Source organism: Kryptolebias marmoratus, linkage group LG20, assembly GCF_001649575.2.
Source record: "Kryptolebias marmoratus isolate JLee-2015 linkage group LG20, ASM164957v2, whole genome shotgun sequence".
Taxonomy (NCBI): Eukaryota; Metazoa; Chordata; class Actinopteri; order Cyprinodontiformes; family Rivulidae; genus Kryptolebias; species Kryptolebias marmoratus.
Genome location: NC_051449.1, coordinates 11,163,141 through 11,181,346, shown reverse-complemented (window position 1 = coordinate 11,181,346; position 18,206 = coordinate 11,163,141). Strand labels below are relative to the sequence as shown.

Here is an 18,206-nt window from a genome sequence, read left to right as displayed (position 1 = left end):
CAATCACAAGCGGTCACTCAGAACATATGTAAGGAAGCATTTTAAAGCCAGGAACACCCACGCATATTTATCACTGTTTATCTGGTTTCAAACCAGCCAGGATTCACAGAATCAGCTTCGGTGGGGCTGATTTGCTGCCTCTTAAGCTGAAGGCTTTTAAATGTTTCACAAAAGTGATGAAATTATGGGATTGATGAGGCATTATGGAGAGAGATGTGTTGCCAGGCGTCAATAAACCCCTCTTGAGGTGAAGTTATTTCAGACGTTAACCAGAAGCACACATCCTACAGCACAGGATTGTTAAACTGAAAAATATGAACTGTTTGAAAGCACAGCAATGATTTCAGAAATAAATCTCCAAATCTGCCCCTGCAATTGGGATTTCTGCAAACCTTTATTGATATAAACTTAAACTGGAAGAAGATAGCAACACAAAAGAGCTTTTTCCACAAAATTTAGTTCATAAATTAAACATTGTCTTGCAAAAGTATTTTGTATGTGCTTTCTTATCACCCACCGGCAAACACAAAGGACAATTATGTATTTACCCATATCTGCGTGTGTTTGTGTGACTGTCAGTTCCCAAAATATCTCCTTAACCAGTGGACAAATTAATGAACCTTTCAGAAATCAGTCACTGGTTATTTATCTACAAGTAATGAACCTTACACAACACAAAAATGTGTATAACTTGAGTAGTTTTACAGATATTGAGCTAAAATCTGGTAATCTGGTAGTAGCTAAGACATTCCTTTCAAGGAAAGCTAGGCCTTTAATTTAAAATTCAAAAATCCTGCACTTTGTCTCATGGCTGACTTAAGCCACTGACTAATCTGTAAATATAGAGTGAAGAAAAATTGCAGCTTTTTGCCACAGAAGAATAACAATGAGTAACTAGTTTTAAAAGCGTGAAGATAAAGAATAAAGGCAAGAGCTATTGTCTCTACTAAGGCTATTTTCCTCTTTGCTCTTGCTGCTGATAAAGCTATCAAACTCTAGAAGATAGATAGCAGGGAAGAAAGGGTGATATCATCTGTTCAGATACAGCAAACAGCAGCGCTGACTGACATTATCTGGCCGGACAGTTGCGTGTCTGTCAGAATTACTTTCACGGCAGCGGAATATTCCTAATTGGCCAAACAACGGGGATGAGGGTGTAAGGCAGCAGTTGGCGGTAAAGTCTACAGACGGTCACAGGCCTTGACTGCTGAGCGAGTGTGAAATGCCAAAGCCAGACTGCTCCCCTGCACCCCGAGGGCACCGAAGGAGCCGGCCAGCAGGGAGGGCATCAAAAACAATGTGACAAGACTTCACCCAGAAACCATCTCCTGGCCTCACACTGCTGCAGATGAGCCTGATTATTCCAGCACTGCAGACAAAAACCTGCACAGACCGAGCGCTTTTATCTTAGTCTTTGGTGATTGTGTCACGCAGCATAGTTTTTAACACCTCCCGGTTCCTCTGAGGCGGCGTAGGCTGATTGAAATCTAATGTTGCTGTTGACATTTGCCTCTCCGGCTGTCATTGCACTGTTTAAATTGCAGCAGAGGTGTAAGGGTGGGCGGCCCAGACACCTTGTCTCCCCCTTTTCGGCGTCGGGCCAGCAGACCACTCTAATGTGTGGTGACACTACAGCTCAGACCCTGCTGCCGCTGCTGGACATGATGTCCACACGGGTCTGTGGGCGTTTCCTCCAAAATACACTCATTCACACACTGTCACATATTGTATTGTGCAGAAAAATAGAATGGGGTACCAAAATATTTGATGTTAAAAAACTATAATTCTCTCTTTTTTAATCTTTTTGAAGATAAAACAGTTTTTATAAATGAGTAATAGTGAAAAATGTGGATGTATGTTTAGATTAGAAACAAAATTTGCTTTGATCCAAAGCAGAAGTGTCTCTTTACACAAAACAGGGACATTATTGTACAACCCCAATTCCCACAAAGTTGAGACTAGCAGCCAAACAACCAGATTTTTTTATTTATTTACCAATACATGTAAAATGTAAATAATAAAAGAAAGCAATGATTTGCAAATCTGATAACCCCCTATTTTATTCCCAATAAAGTATAATAATCGTATAAAATGTTAAAACTAAAAAATTGTACCATATTTAAAAAAAACATGTAGTACTTTTGAATTTTATGGCAGCAATATATTTTTTAAAAAGTGGACAAACAATAGAGGCAGAGGCACAAAAAAAGGAAAATAAGTTGTACAATTAAGAAACAGCTGGATAAGCTTCCAACAACTAATTAAGTTAATTAGCAGCAGGTCAGTAGGAGGAGTGGGTATAAAAAGAACATTTTAGAGAAGCTGAATCTCTCAGAAGTAAAGACGAACAGAGATTCACCATTCTGTAATAAACTGTGTGAAGAAATAGTGGAACAATTTCAGAATAATGTTCCTCAAAGGAAACTTGGAAAGCCTTTGGATATTTCATCATCTAAAGTTCATAACATCATGAAAAGATTTCAAGAATCTGAAGAAATCTCTGAGCTCAAAGGAGAAAAGGCTGAAAGTCAATATTGGATGTCCGTGATCTTCATAAAAGCAGGTCTGAATCTGTTATAACGATCACTGCGTGGGCTCAGGAACACTCCCACAAATCACTGTCTGTAAACACAGTTCACCTCACCATCTACAAACGCTGCTTAAAGCTCTATTATGCAACAAAGAAGCCAAAAGCGAACACCATCCAGAAACTCCACCGTCTTCTCTGAACCAAAGCTCATTTAAAATGGACTGAGGCAAAGTGGGAAACTCTTCTGTAGGCAGATGAATCAAAGTTTAAAATTCTTTTGAAAACCATGAGCAGCAAGTCCTCCCTAATAAGGAGAGGGACCATCCAGCCTGTTATCAGCTCCCAGTTCAAAGGCCTGCCTCTCTGATGGTATGGGGGTGACACAATTAATGCAGAAAATATACAGGTTGTAGAGCAACATTTGCTCCCATCCAGACATATTTCAGCAAGACAACACTAAACCGTGACCTGCAGCCAGACCTCTCAACTGAAATCATTTGATTCATCATGAAACAAAAAATAAATAAATAAAAATCCAGCAAAGACTTAGGACTGGTGAACAGCTAGAATCCTTCATCGGACAAGAATGGGTCAACATTTCCTCCAAAACCTCCAGCAGCTGCTCTCCTCGGGTCCTGGATGTTTACAGACTGATGTTAGAAGAAGAGGAGATGCTTCAGAGTGAGAAACATGGACCAGCTCAAACTTTTTAGACGTGTTACTGCCATCAAAATCAAAATGACCTACTCCCCCCCCCCCCCCCAAAAAAAAAAAAAAAATTTCTTAGTTTAAACATTTGGTAAGTTTACTGTTTTGTTGAAAATAACATATAGGTTGATTATGTTTGAAGATAATTGCCAACTGTTTTTGGATTGGGGTTGCCTTAAAAGGAACACTTTTATACCATTCATCTAATGTGATAAAAGCAGAGTGGTCCACATTTAAATAGTGTCTTTTTATCCTCTGGCAGGTTCTGAAAAAGCACTTTGCACTGTTGTTCATTCACTCATATACACACACACTCATACAGAGTTTTAAAATATAGTAACAAGCTTTATATTCTCTATATACGGCACCTTTTTTATTTTTTAATCTTAAGCATATTGGGAGCAGTGGAGGTTCAGGGTCTTGCCCAAAGACGTTTTGACACACTGCAGGGACACGGCACATGGCTGAAAACACAGACAATGACTGAAAAGAACAGCTGACCTAAAATGCAGTCGAAACAACAACCAGCAAAAGAAAGACAAAGAATAAACACAAAAACAAGACACAAGCACTAGGAGACTTCAATCTGGGTGTCGTGTTTCTGTGCAGACAGACACAGTTCATGCTTATGCTTGTTTTAAAACAGTATTTCCAGAAGAATCGAGCTCTGCTCTTCCAATTTCCCCTCACATCCAACCTTTTTTTGTCTGTACTCTGCTTCTCACACCAGAGTTAAAACAACAACAGCTCAGGCCTGCAGAACCCGCCCTCTACCCCCTCTGACCCCTGAGCAGCCTGACTGAAAGGTGGGGGGCCCCTGCGAGGAGAAGCAACACTCAAGACTTGTTTTTTTCTTTTCTTGGTGAAACTGGAGATGGAAATGAAATGTGGTGTCGCAGCGCCCCTGGCGGCCGCGGCGCAGGAGCGCACACAGAGCCGGGCTCCTCCTCCTCCTTCTCCTCCTCCTCTCACCAGAACTTTACTTCACGCAGGAGCCTGTCTTTTTCCTCTGTCGGCGGGGAGGCAACATGGCAGAGGTTGGCGTTCAGACCGGAAGAAGAAGAAGACACGAGGGCATTGTGGTAATTGAACGAGCGGGCGATCATGTCAGGGATGCGCACCGCGCGCGCGCGCGCTCAGCCCGAACTTTGGCGCGCCGCGTGGATTTCCTTTCTCCCTTTCTCGTGTTTCTGCTGCAGACGCTTTGTGACCCCAGCGTGCAGGTTTCTGTGACAAATGAGCCGCTGTGCATGTGTGATTGTCTCCTCCCAGATCGGCGACGACTGGCCAGGTTACAGCTTGGACCTCTTCAGCTATCCGGCTCATTACTCCGGAGACCTGGACTGCGTCATCGTGCCTCATGGCGTCATCATGGACAGGTAGACATGTCCGACACTGAGGAGCTGGGATCAGATGGTGGGGGTTTCCTCTCCTCCTACTTGTTGCGCAACAAGCTCTCTGTTGACTGTGTGTTGGGTCCTGGGAAGATCAGGGAGATAAAATGGACTTTTTCTTTGGTTTGGACTTAATATTATTTGTGTGTTTGTCAACTAGACAGTTCATTGACTAAAACACATAATTTAACTAATATTATTTACATGTTTATGTGGGAAATCATACAGGAAACGTGCAGAATATGTGTTTCACATATGTCACATGTGATGTTTGTGTTTTTTGATAAGAGAAGTTTACTGGCCTCAGTATTTAAAAATGATGAAACATTTCTTTCACAGTAATGCTTTTCAGTGGAAGGTGAGTTCTCGAGAAGTGTGGACCGTCTGATCTGTTGTCCAACTTCTTCCAGGCTTTACACAAATGTTCGTGTTTACAGGCTCACATGTTGGCTTCCAGACAAACAAACATCGAAACATTCCTTCCTGTTCTGGACACATAGTTGCAGGATAAATATAATAATTTTTATTACAGAAGTGGTTTTCACAAATATATCCAGGGACTACTGTATAAGGATCCATCAGGGGGTGAAATGAACATGTTCAGTTAAAGTTGTCAGACTGAGAGAAAGTGTAAAATTAATGTTCAGTTTATTCATACTTACATCATCACTCGCCCACCAACATCACCCTGATCTGGTTTTCCTGGCTGTGGAGTTCAAAATAGAAAAGACGCAAACTAAACTTGACATTTTTTTTATATTATAAATAACATTTGGAGTTGTATTTACATTTAGTTGACATTTAAAGTTCCGTCCACTGGTTTTAAGAGATCTTTTGCAAACAGACATATTCGACTGCAAATAGTTATCGATAGATTTTTTTTTTAAACAAAGATCTATTACCACTCATACGTGTTTGGGATCAGTCTCAGCTGCAGCCGCACCAAAGTGTAGCTCAGTGTTCGCAGCCATCTTGAATTTAGTAAAAGTTAATCACTTGTAGACTTTCTGCGAGTTTCATTAAAGGCTTGCTCCGTGGTTTTTGACATTTTGTGGTAACATTCAAACACATGCACACATGAAAACATGACTGTCCCCCTTCACCTTTCAGCAGCGGGTCACAATTATAGTATATATTCTGTAATAACTATCTAGCTTATAATAAAATACGGCAACAGAGCAGTTTATTGTGTTAAATCTTCTAAAAGTACTGAGAGGAGCTTCTGTTCATAAACACTGAGACCCCCTCCCTTTCCTCGCTGTTTCCAGGACAGAGCGCCTTGCCCGAAACATCATGGACGACCTGGGGGACCACCACATCGTGGTTCTGTGTGTGCTGAAAGGGGGCTACCAGTTCTGTGCCGACCTGGTGGACCAGATCAAGGCCCTCAGCTGCACCTCGGAGCACACCATCCTCATGAGGGTCCACTTCATCCGGCTCAAGAGCTACCTGGTGAGGCTCGCCGCCGGTTTGGCCCTCAGGCTGCTCGCGCGGGGGAGCGCTGCGTCCGTCTCAACCATCAGCCATGACGGCAGAGTCCCATGACTCAGTCAGAAGATGCGTTTGTTGCGCTTTATGCAACGTTACGATAGTAGCATCTTTGTGTAACTTTGCTTGGAATGTGGTGTTTTCACGCGTGGAAGAAAGGAAGTAATGATCCTTTTAGTTGTTTTATGTGCAGAAATGATTCTTATCTGCAGCGTTTTTTGTGCCTAAATGTCCAACAGTTGGGCCTAACTTCATGAAAACACGTGTTTATCTCCACAGAACGACCAGTCGACGGAAGATCTACACATCCTCGGAGCGGAGGATTTGTCTTTTTTAACTGGGAAGGTAGTCTTCTCACTGACATCATCACTGAAAACAGTTTTCCTTATAAACACATGCATGCATTACATAAAATCATAGTCATCCAAGTAGTTTAGGGAGTTTTTTTTTAAAAATCTGGACACATCGGCCTCAAGAGGGCAGCATTTCTCTCTAATCTGCTTCCTCCTCCTGCCTGATGGGACGGCAGATCAAAGATGGCAGACTCTGACAGCAGTAATCAGATCCCAGCTGTTCTAATTCAGTCCTTTAAAGGTTTATTCCACCTTATCTCAGCGGGGAGTAAAATGTGGAGCTGGTGCGAGTGTGACGACACGGTGAGCTCACGGATCAGGATGACGGTGGTCTGAGCTCTTCAGCTCCCTGTCATCACGTAATCATGGGCTGTGAGCGCGCCCTGGCTGGTTTTAAGCTCTGACAGGGAGGATTCTGTCCCCTGACAGTATCTCGATCGACACTGAGGCAGGTCACAAGATCATATTAGGTGGTTTCAAGACTGTTTCTTCATTTGGACTTGAGAAAACTAATGTTTTATGAAGCTATCCTTGTTTTTTTTGTTTTTTTTGGTGAAATATTGAGGAGTTTTACATCATATTGGGAGTTAACAGCTACACATTTGAGAAACAAAAAACCACTTAGTTCTTTTATTAACAAAAAAGTCATAAATTTATATAAAATGTATAGGTGAGCAGATCATTTTCTTTGATATAAAAGTAAATTCAGGACCAGGAATCCTGCAGGAGACAATGAATTGATGTTCATGTAAATATTCCAAAAATAAAGCCCCAAAGTACCGTCTTAAATATTGTTTACTCTGTCTTCGAATCACTTCGTGCCACTTTGAATCAAAGCCTTTATCTGTGCACGTCTGCGTGTGTGCAGAGGTGAATCACTATTACTACACAGGCCTGATATAAATCCGCTTATCCGCACATTCACGGTCACGCGTCTTTCTGCTGGTCACTTGCACACCCTGCAGGGAGGTGTGCCGTGCAGACAGAAATACCTGAAACATGAATAGGACATTCGAGTCACCGACGTCTGCTTTCCTCGCAGTATTTCACTCGTCCGTGCGACGTTCCCAAGCTCACGCTGACAGTTCGATTCAGCCGTGCTGCTGTGTGACAGTGAGCGCGGCGTTGTGTAAATCCCTCATGCTCTGAATTGTGGGGAGTTGCTTCCCCCTTTTCTGTTTTTAAATAAAGTGTTTAGCTTATTATTATCCCCGGGTCCACTTCACCCTGAATAGGTCCGCGGGGATAATGAGGCTTAAACAAGACGCGACCACATGCTCGAACAAACCCTTTGTTTGAGAAATTAGAGTAAACAGGCGGCTGAGGAGTTTTAGGTTTTATCTTAACCTAGATAAGTCGGAGTGGAGCTCAGACTGGGACTTTGGAAAACATCCGTTGACCAGACTCTTGTGGGATTTCAGCTGTTTCGGTGCGACATTCAAAGCCCCGCGGACAAAAAAGGATTTTTATTCGACGACGCGGATGTTTTCTGTCGCTGTCATCATTTCGTGTATACACTCACCGTACGGTTATTTAAAAACCATTACTAACGCTGGGGCTGTTTGGGTGTGGCTCTGATGATGTTTGAGTTCTTCTGCATTAAGTCATATCTAAAAATGAAGCTAAAAAAAAAAAAAACTCCCTTTGGTTTGTTTTCAGTTTCCTTTCTGTTTCTGTGTGAAACAGAAACTTGTTGCAGCTGTTATTTACTCAAAATTCCCAACTTTTTTTTTTCCCCGTCTTTCCACATTGTTGCATGTGTTATCATCAAATGTGTGTGTATAGTTGATCTATGGATGTCAAAGTGTATTTGTTTAGTTATTTCTAATCCTTTTCGTCTCTCTCCTCCCCAACATGCCCTCATAAGAACGTACTCATCGTGGAGGTGAGTCAGTCTTGCTTTTACTCCTTACAAAACAGCCCCGTTTGTGTGTGTGCTGTCGTGATCCGGGTCAAGAGGGGCCATTTAAAGTTTGCTTTCCGCTGCGGGACTCGAGTTTAACGTGAGGAAACTTTTAAATTGTGCCGACCTACATTCAAGAAACCAGAGGGCTGTTTTTCAGGCATTACAACTGCCTCTGCTCTGTAAACACGATAACTGAACCCAATATGAGGAGTCGGTGCACTAGAAACGGATAAAAAAAAAAAAAAGTCCTCTCAGTGAAGAAACTGAAGAGGTCATTCATGATGATTATAAACAGAGACTACTTAGTGAGACTGCGGTCCAGTTTTTTGTCAAAAAGTCATCTGTGGCATAACTTCAGGTTTTGCTGAATCTTTATAAAAACAACATTAAATCCCAATTTATTTTGTAAATTACTAATATGCTTGTTTTTCATGTCAGAGTGTCTAAAAACCTCCTGATTCAATTTTAAAAATGTGCCATGAGTCATTTACATATAAAATTGTCAAAAAAAAACCCAACTACAACAATGGTATAGTATGTATTTTGTCGTATATTTGTTAACCAAATGTGGCTTATATGTGTTTATTATGTGGTGTTTTGTGACTCATCTCTTAGGTTACAGTTTGTACCCATTCCTTTTTTTTTACAGGTGACAAATTTACATGTCTGACTCAGGATTGCCATTGTAATATTTGGCTGACTTTGAACACAGTCAGCTCATTTATATATGAAATTGGTTATTACCTGCCCAATGAGCGTTATATTGTGTTAGTAATGAAGACATTATACGTGGGAATGTACTTTGTAATTTTTTTTTTTTTTTTACTTGTTTAGGAAAGTACAAAACTTGTCATACCAATCCAGAGAATCTAATTTGAATAGGTGGGATGGGTTTGTTTTTGTCATCTGTCAGCTATGTAATATATCACTTAGCCCAGTATTTTAGAACAATGAAATTAGGTACAAGTATTACAACGATATTAAGATAGAAAAGCAGTGGTTCACAGCAGCCACTGAGCTTTTGCATATAGTTGAAAATATGTTAATATATGACATCATTACAAAAGTAAAACTTCAATATAGTACTTACTTCTGTAAATAAATATTCTGTCTTTATGTCAGAAATATTTAAATGTGCTGACGTTGAAGGATCTCGCTCTCATGATCTCATACTACGCCAAAGTATCAACGAGGTTATGCCTAATTATTATTATTATTTTTTCTGGTTTAATTGAGAGGCTTTGTTGCAAAATTACAAACTGACTCTAAATACTTGACTGACTAATAAATACTTGGATGTAATTATACTATTTTAGAGAAAAAGAAATCCTACCGTTAACGTTTGATTTAGAGAATTGCCTGTAGTTGTATGTCGATTACAGTGACGATTATATGACTTTTAACGTCATATTTATTTGAAGAATGTGTAAATCAGACCCCTTCTCACTGTCTTGATTGTATTTAACAGTATTTTTGTGACACTAAGTAACAGAGGTTCGCTAAACAGTAAACTGCACCTTATATGGTAATGATACACAGGCTTATTTACGTAAAACATGGCTCTTTTCAAATGATTTTATGTTTATATTGCACAAGTAGTTTTGTGTAAATTATCACATGCTTGCCGGGAAGTCATTAAGGAAAATATTACCAGTTTCGTAATCTAGGTGCAGCATGACAGTGAGGGAACTTCTATCTTACTTGTGTTTCGTTATGATGTAAAACTTTGTTTTTGTCTGTATTTCCACATTTAGCATTTATCAGCTTACTCAGCCCTGTGTTTCCATCCCCTCACAGGGCATCGTGGGCACCGGAAAGACAATGGAGACTCTGCTGAAGCACGTTGAGGCCTTCAGACCCAAAATGATCAAAGTGGCGGGGTAAGGAAGTCGAACTGAACCCAGCCCTGCTGGCCTGCCTCGTGAATCATTCAAGTTTCCACCGTTTAGACTGAAACATAATAAATCAGAACCAAAGAGCAGATGACGCAGACTTTCAAAAGCAATGCTGTCTGCTGATGTCGTAATAGACAATTGGGAAACCTGTGCTGTTAAAGATATCTCTTTGTTTCCCAGACTGCTGGTGAAGAGAGTACAGAATAGGTCAGCTCGTGTCCCCGACTGTAAGTATGTGACGAAGCACGTTTTGAGTCAGTTCCCATCAGTTTAGAACAGGGGTGGCCAATCTTGGTCCTGAAGGGCCACTATCCTGCATGTTTTCCTTGTTTTCCTGCTCCAACACACCTGATTCAGTGGTTAAATCACCTCTTCGTGTTCTGCAGAAGCCTGTTAATCACCCATTGATTCAGATCAGGTGTGTTGGAGCAGAGGAACAAGTAAAACCTGCAGGATGGTGGCCCTCGAGGACCAGGATTTGCCACCCCTGGTTTGGAACATGGGTTTGAGTGAACAATGGAAAACCTTCACGTTTAATACTTGCCTTATAGATGTCGGCTTTGAGATACCCAATCGTTTTGTGGTTGGATACGCTTTGGACTACAATGAGTATTTCAGAGACCTTAATGTAAGTCAGTGTCTGCTTCATTTAAGACAACAATGACTTTATTTAGAAGATCTATTGATTGGGCCTTTTTTTTTCCTTTAGCATATATGTGTGATCAGCGACAGTGGGAAGAAGAAATATAAAATTTAAAGAAACAAACAGGACCGTTGTGCACATCTGCCCTCTTCCAGCAAGCCCAGACGTCTCCCTGGAGTTGCCATTCCCATATCTTCGCCGTGATAACATCTTATCTCCAGCATACTAGTAAAATTTCTTCTTTCAAGCACATTTGTTTGGCAAGAGAACATACCACATTTATCAGATAATGGTAGCAAAATAGGATTTTCTTTTTTGTGATAAGAAAAGTGACTCACATGTTTACCACTACGATGCTCATTTTGTAAATCTGACTCCGTTACTAATACCATCTCTGTTGTGCTGCTTTTTAGTCAGTATTATGTGAAACATAGGAGTGTTTTTTTTATATAGGACAAACCATTTTCTTGTTACGTTGTCTTCTCTGTTGCCATTGTAAAGTTTTAGGGAGCTCTTCTGTCAAGGCTCAGGGGGAAACTATAGTGTTCTCAAAACTATGTGCATTAACTACCTCTTTACTCCATTTTGATTTGGGATACTTTTGTCTTTTCTCTGCTTCTTTTTTTTACAGTTTACGGTTTAATAAAGTATTTTTAATAATTTTGTGTGTTTTTATAGATGTGCGCCACTAAAGAAATGAATGTCCACTTGTGATTTTGGGAATTTGGTGAACCTCACAAAACTGAAAAGCCTTTTATTTATGTTTTACATTTGCTAGTGTTTAAAAGGGAGTTTATAATTCTTTCTGCACAATCTTTACATGTTTTACATTTACTAGATTGCAGTTTTTTTTAACTAAAGCCACAATACGTAACATCACATTACTTTTTTATTTAAAAAAAAAAGGTCACCTTCATATGAACTAGTGAAAAAAAAAAGGGAGACAAAGCTGCTGAGCTCATTGTTTACACCTGATTCATGACGCCTGTTCTTCTGGGCGGGAACATTTTGTGCCATAGAGACAAAATGTGTTTTTCTTTGTTTTAAAGCTCTATTAGGGATTAAAGCTAATTGATTCTGACCTTTCAGGGGAATTTGGCTCTAACATGGACGTTTTGATCAAAGCTTTCAGCGGATAATTTTTATTAGATCGGTGGTCTTCAGTTAAAATTCAACTAGGTCTGCCTAAAGGTTATTTACTTCTCTAGCAAAATGCCAGAATATATATATTTATATTCTCTTTTAGTGAAAGTCCTCCTAATTGTTGTCTTTTCATGCCTTTACCTCTGTTTGCAGAGAGAAACCATGGGCCGGGCGTGGGAATTACCGTAAATGCTAGAAAAGCTGCGCCACCTAAAATGAATCGCTGTAATTGGTAGAAGAGCTGCGTTGCGTTACTTGCAAGTAAAAAACTATATATATATTAATTTTTTACTGAAATCCAACAAATCTGGGTCCAGATAAGACTGAATTTGGATCCAGATCAGGGCCGCGGTCCACCCTTTGGGGACCCCTAATCTTAATTTTAGCTGCTGGGGGAAGCTAATTCTCCAAAGTAGCACTAAAATGTTAAAGTACACACACAAACAAAAGATTAAAAGATTAATTTTGATGACAAAATGCATAGTTAGTACCAGTGTATTCGTCAGATGCTTATTCTCAGAAGTTATGGTGACAATTAAAAGAAATGTTCAGTTTCCTACCACTCAGATTAGTTCAGTATTTCCTTTTTTCTGTTTATATTCAGACTGAAAGTAGTACTGGCTGGACAAGACAGCCTTGTGAAAGTCTCCCCCCCCCCAATCTGACCTCTGCAACAAAAGCTACCAAATCCAAGAACAGGTGGCCCCTTATGTTGGAGGCGCATAAAAGAGGCATTTGTCTGAGCCCTGAGAATCTGAGCACTGATTATAGCCTACAACAACAGTCTCCCTCTGAATATATGTAGTTATAAAAAGGGGGGCTTTACGTTTTCAGCTGTATGCTCAGGGGATAATCGCTCTCATGAGAAATTAAGATAAAAATTCAGTGTGGTGCGTGTGATTATTCCACATCCAGTCATCTACATGGCCTCTTTCTGAACCGCAGCATGTGACTTCTCGTTCACCCTTGTTGTGTGTACAAACGCCAGTGGTTTGCGGTGAAATGACACAACTACGACGCGGTTTTCTCGGAGCGTGTATGCGCGTGATATCTCCTAATCCTTTCGGGGATTATAATCTAATGCGCGCCTGAAGAACGGTTAAAAAACCCAACAACAACAAACTTTTAGAGCTGCGGTGGATTTTTTTTTGTTAACCTTCGCCTGATTGGCTGGGTTGAACTACAACGCCGCTTCTGATTGGTCGACAGTGTCCTATTGACCGAAGGTGGACTCCCTGCGAGTCGGGAAAGCTGGGAGGAAAAAAAAATCCAGTTAAAAAAAAAAAAAAGAAATTGCACCATGCGCCTCTACTGACTGAGTCGGTTTTGAATAATCACGGGGAAGTCGTTTTAAGGAAATTACGAGCACGGATCAAGAAACCCGCGATGTTTTTACTTCGCTTGTTCGCCTTTATGGATAGCCGCCGCCGCTTTTGTCCGACTTTAGAGACGCTCCTGAACTACACAGGTAACTTTGTTAAAACTCCAGCCGTTAGCACCGATGCTAACCATTAGCAACCCGTTGCCCCAGATACTTTGCTTCTTGTTTCAGCCGATTTAAAAGTACTTTCACCGCGTAAGTGGCGTAGAAATAAAACACGGCTTTCAACGCGGGGTTTTAGACTTTTTTCCCTGATAGTGTTCAGCTAACAGTAAGAAAAGTAAAGCTCCTTATTTTGGTTTCTTTGAACCCCGAGGAGAACAACAGGTCGGATGGCACGCTGCGTTCGTAGCCTCTCATCGATCCCCCAAAATCAGCCTCCCAAAAGGCGATACATCCCGTTTATTTATCCGATCAAGACGGCACAGGACGCCGAGACGCCTTGTACTTTGTAAACGCCGGTTTTCGTACGTTTTCGGAGGATGTAATTTTATAAAACATCGAGCTTTTTTCCCCACCCCTGTGGACCACTTGTTGCTCGCCATTCATACCGCGGAGCCCAGCGTTCTCATTGTTGTTCACCTACTCACAACAACAAATAGTTTGTTTATGAGTAATGCTTTCTTTTTAAAACCCGAATCAACACTAAACCTGTATGGAAGTGTTGTGTTACATTACTCTGAGACGAGGTGAGTAACTAAATACTATATATCCACTCATCAGTATCCCATGGCAAAGTTTAGTAATGGTAACGTCATCTACTTGTTTATTAAAATCTACTCAAACTTTAATTTATTGAGCCTATTTAGATAAAACCAGGTCCAGCCATTGAATATGATGTTTCGCAAATATATGTCTTTACGCTTATTAACTATTGCATTGTGTACAAACAGCAAATACTACTGTATAATTAAAATATAATTACAAAACAGTGTTATTGCAATGTCATGTACAATATTTACCTCCTGTTAAGAGACTGAAATGTTCAGCTTCTATTAAATTAAAAGCTTTAAACTCTAAAATGCAAATAAAATACCTTTTTTCCTCTCATGTATGAGCGCCGGTCTTGTAAACTTAAATAAAACATGCTTTTAAAAATGAATAAAATTAGCTTCATGAGCATTTGTAAGTTTATTGCTTCCTAATTTTGTTTTAATTTGAAAATCTAAACATGTTACCTTTATAAATAATCTTATAACATGTTTCTTTTAAGTCTGACTGTAGTAAGGTTTGTGTGTTTATGCAAATTTGTAATCCTGGTGATCTGTCTTAAGAAATGCATAACTTTTCCCCCATTTAGTCACCTTGTTAATTAGTTTTTTTCTTTCTTTCAAACACTACCCCAACATTTGCATAACGACTTTTCCTGTTCACCTGAAAGTGAAAGTTTTGGGAAAAAATAAAAAAACAAGTTTAAAAATGTTGTATGTCCAGAACTGAACATATATTGTTCAACAGCAGAGCTTTGTTGAGCTGCGTTGGATCTACTGGATTCACAAATCTGCCTTTAATGGAGCTAAACTGAATACTTTAATAATGTCTCTTTACTGTCTTTTACAGGTGGACTAAGAAATCCAGCAGAAATGGAGGTGTAAACTAAAGGGGAAGATATTTTTTGTGCCATCTCGCTGGATTTAGCTTTTCAATGTGGGCGTTCGCAGACGAGAGGATTTTTATCAAAGCTGAATGATGGCATCGCGTTGGGTTCACTCCTGTGAAGATGATGACAGGCAACGGGCAAGATCTTCTTTCTGTGAGGTAAACGCGTGAATAACAATAACACTAAAGAGACTAGGTTCATATAGTTTGTAAAAGGAGGAGAGAGGAGGCACGTGTGTTTGTGGGGATCATTGATCATTGTAAACGAACACACGAGAAAACCTTTTGTTTGCAGCCTGTAAGTGGAATTAAAAGTTTAATTAAAGTTCAGACAGTGAAGCACTTTGTTCACGTCCTGCCTCAGATTTGTAAGCTGTGGCCCCTGTAATACCAGACCATCTGCTCCTCTGAAAGTGTGTCAGCCACAAGAAGATCTTTATTTTATACTTGATGCCCCACTCTGTGGTCCAGGCAAACAACATATATCATCTGAGCTTATTTATCTGGAATAGCCTGTCATATATTTGTTTGTTACCCCACTGTTACTCATATTGAACAGACTCAGATGCCTTTTTTGTATCAACCATGTAGATGCATTTTAACTATATTGAAATTAAAGGCATAACATTCTTTGAAGAAATGCATATCGCCTGCTGCCTTCCATGTCAAAGTTTGAGAATAAGATCATCTTTCAAGATGTGACTCTCGGAGTACATGTTTGTAGATAACTATCAGCTTCTTCCATATGAAATTTTAGCTCAGTTTCGGAAAAATTGACCAAGTTATAGCCATTTTTGTGCGTTTTTAGGGTCAGTTGGCTGCCATCTTGAATCAGGGTGACTACAAAAGATAATCAGTTGTAGATTTACACCCAGTGATTACTTTCTGCAAGTTTCATTAAAATCCGTCTAGTGGTTCATTAGATATTTTGGTAACAGACAAACACATTTGCACATTTGTTCAGAGTTTCTGTCCCATAGCACAAATAGCAGAGTACTTCAGAGTACCTGATTTATGTCTGGTAGCATGAAGGCGAAGCCTCAGTACATGTGGAAACTTCTCCTTTTAGCCGTCCCTCTAATCAAGCTACCACACAAACCGATTCACATGTTCATTTTGAGAAGTTTTGGAACACCCCTGAAGTCTCTGGTATCGTGGTTTATTACAAAGTTGATATTGTAGATTTAATGCCTTCAGAGCTTCATAAGTGGGTCTTTATTTTAAAGTGTAGCCTTTAAAAAAAAAAAAGCCAGAGCCTCGATTTATTGAGATCAGTTATGTTGAGACATGCCTCTCCTTTTTTTTTTCCTTCCTCCATAGAAAGCGTGTTTTTTTGCCTCTGGTGTAAATAAGCAGTGGAGACAAGTTTTTGTCTAAGACAAAGAAAAGCTCAGTTTGCAATTCTCAGCCTGTAACTCTGTTAGGATTAATGTAATAGAGATTCTATAAAAGGCACAACTTCATTACATGCTTTATCACACGCACAAATAAATCTAAAAGGGCTCTCTCTCTCTTTTTTTTGCCTTGGCTTAAAATTTCATACCAGTCAGCTTATGAACTTTTCACCTGCATGACTCTTTGTTTACGCATTGTGCTGACAAACTCTTAAAAACTAAGTAATAATGATAAAAATATCACAATAGGTTTGATTCAGGAAATTTGTTTTGGAGCATTGCTAATGGTTTTGTTTTTTATTTTTGCTCCCCCCTCTTTACACTGGAGGGTCTGTCTGCTGTATCAGCTGAATAGTGCATGGTATTCGAACATTGCAGCTGAATTCAAATGGCACAAAGTCCTCCTCCAACTTGGACTCCTCTAGTCTGATATGGAGTAAGAAGCACAGAGGTTTTTAGTTTAGTTTTGTATTTTTCTATGCTTAGTCGTAGGATCGTAGTTCATTATATCTGCTTTTCAATTTCCATTTGTGCAAAAGAAATGAGTATGGAGGAAAATCAGTTATTTTAAATAAGAACGCACAAGCTATTTTTAGACATGCAGAAGGGCTTCGACCCCATCTCCCGCTCCCTTCTTGTCCCTACAATCTTGGGTTCATTAAAGCTCATTGTTTATCTCATTTAGGAGGGCTGCCTTTTTACAGACCCCTCCACGCAGGCATCGTATGGCTGACTAATGGCAATCGGAAGGGAAAATTGACTTTCAATTGGATAGAAGAAGTCTGCAACTTCCTGTTGTATTATGGCTGTGTCTCTGGAGAGAACGACGGGCTGTGTGATTCAGTGTCTCTCCTCTTGTCGGCGCTTTGAACTGAAACGCGTGCCTGGGACGCTCTTCTTGTCTTGTTTAAATAAGACGGAGATAGAAAGGCGATTCTGTAGGGATGAATTAACAAAACGAGCCGATGGTGATTTTTCTGTTTGAACAACAGCTCAATGAATCTGATTCTCACAAACCAACACTGGTTGATTGTTAAAACATGTTTAAGACAGAAACAATAAGTTTAAGCATAGTTGGTTAAACATCTATGAACAGGAACCTGTCATATAAGTAAGGCTTGTTTGGTTGCAGAAAGTTGGTAAAATATGCATGTTGAGTGAGGAGTTTTGGGCAACTTTGTAAGAAAAATTAAGTGTTTTGTCACAACCCTCACCAGGAAAACAAGGACAGCAGTAATAATAATATACTTATATAATGATATAGCTCTTTTTCATTTGTTTTTGTTTGGACAGTAAATGACACTTTGTTAGGGCTCTTGTGTCTGATATGATATCACTGATTATCTGCCAGATTATAAAGGCACGCTGCAAGCATCACAGAGGTATTTGAGTTCGCATCACAGTCTGCAGGTCTCAGCTGCATGTGCTTATTTAATCCTGTGTCTGCCTTTTATGAGATACAAAGATTTCAGTTTAGTAAGAGAGATGGTTTTCACTGTTGGCACAATATGAAAACAAGCAACAAGAAGCATGTTGCTTGTTTAAATTACGAGGAATAAAAGTAGTTTGCTTGTGACAGAACTGTAGATCTGAATGATCAAGTTTCTAACAATCATCCTGTGTCTGTTGGTTTGTCTACAGGTGCTGGTCATAAAATTAGAATATCATGAAAAAGTAGATTGATTTCAGTAATTCCATTTAAAAAGTGAAACTTGTATATTATATTCATACATTACATACAAACTCATATATTTCAAATGTTTATTTCGTTT

General features: G+C 39.8%; 2 protein-coding genes across 3 annotated transcripts in view; both read left to right on the top strand.

Annotated features, from left to right (window-relative positions):
* Window positions 1-4,169: 4,169 nt before the first annotated feature.
* prtfdc1b (phosphoribosyl transferase domain containing 1b) lies at window positions 4,170-11,578 on the top strand. The gene is made up of 9 exons (XM_017422570.3): window positions 4,170-4,320; window positions 4,511-4,617; window positions 5,901-6,084; window positions 6,400-6,465; window positions 8,341-8,358; window positions 10,177-10,259; window positions 10,455-10,501; window positions 10,826-10,902; window positions 10,984-11,578. Exons 1-9 carry the CDS (start codon window positions 4,267-4,269, stop codon window positions 11,029-11,031), a joined length of 684 nt encoding a protein of 227 aa, XP_017278059.1. The 5' UTR covers window positions 4,170-4,266; the 3' UTR covers window positions 11,032-11,578.
* A 1,745-nt stretch (window positions 11,579-13,323) lies between these two features.
* The window catches only part of arhgap21b (Rho GTPase activating protein 21b), a 34,601-nt gene continuing 29,718 nt past the window's right edge, over window positions 13,324-18,206 (top strand). Inside the window, exons 1-2 of one of the 2 annotated variants that reach the window (XM_017422436.3) lie at window positions 13,324-13,528; window positions 15,002-15,199. In XM_017422436.3, coding sequence (XP_017277925.1) covers window positions 15,128-15,199 — 72 coding nt within the window. In that variant the 5' untranslated portion in view covers window positions 13,324-13,528; window positions 15,002-15,127. Of the gene's footprint in view, window positions 13,529-13,554; window positions 14,131-15,001; window positions 15,200-18,206 lie in introns of those variants that run through there. The other variant, XM_017422437.3, reaches the window with a different exon arrangement.

Excerpts from the sequence above, each read along its gene's own strand:
- prtfdc1b (XM_017422570.3), top strand. The coding sequence starts at position 4,267 with ATGGCAGAGGTTGGCGTTCAGACCGGAAGAAGAAGAAGACACGAGGGC. Across the intron at positions 4,321-4,510 it reads GAAGACACGAGGGCATTGTG|ATCGGCGACGACTGGCCAGG; the intron begins GTAATTGAACGA and ends GTCTCCTCCCAG. Across the intron at positions 10,260-10,454 it reads AAAATGATCAAAGTGGCGGG|ACTGCTGGTGAAGAGAGTAC; the intron begins GTAAGGAAGTCG and ends TTTGTTTCCCAG.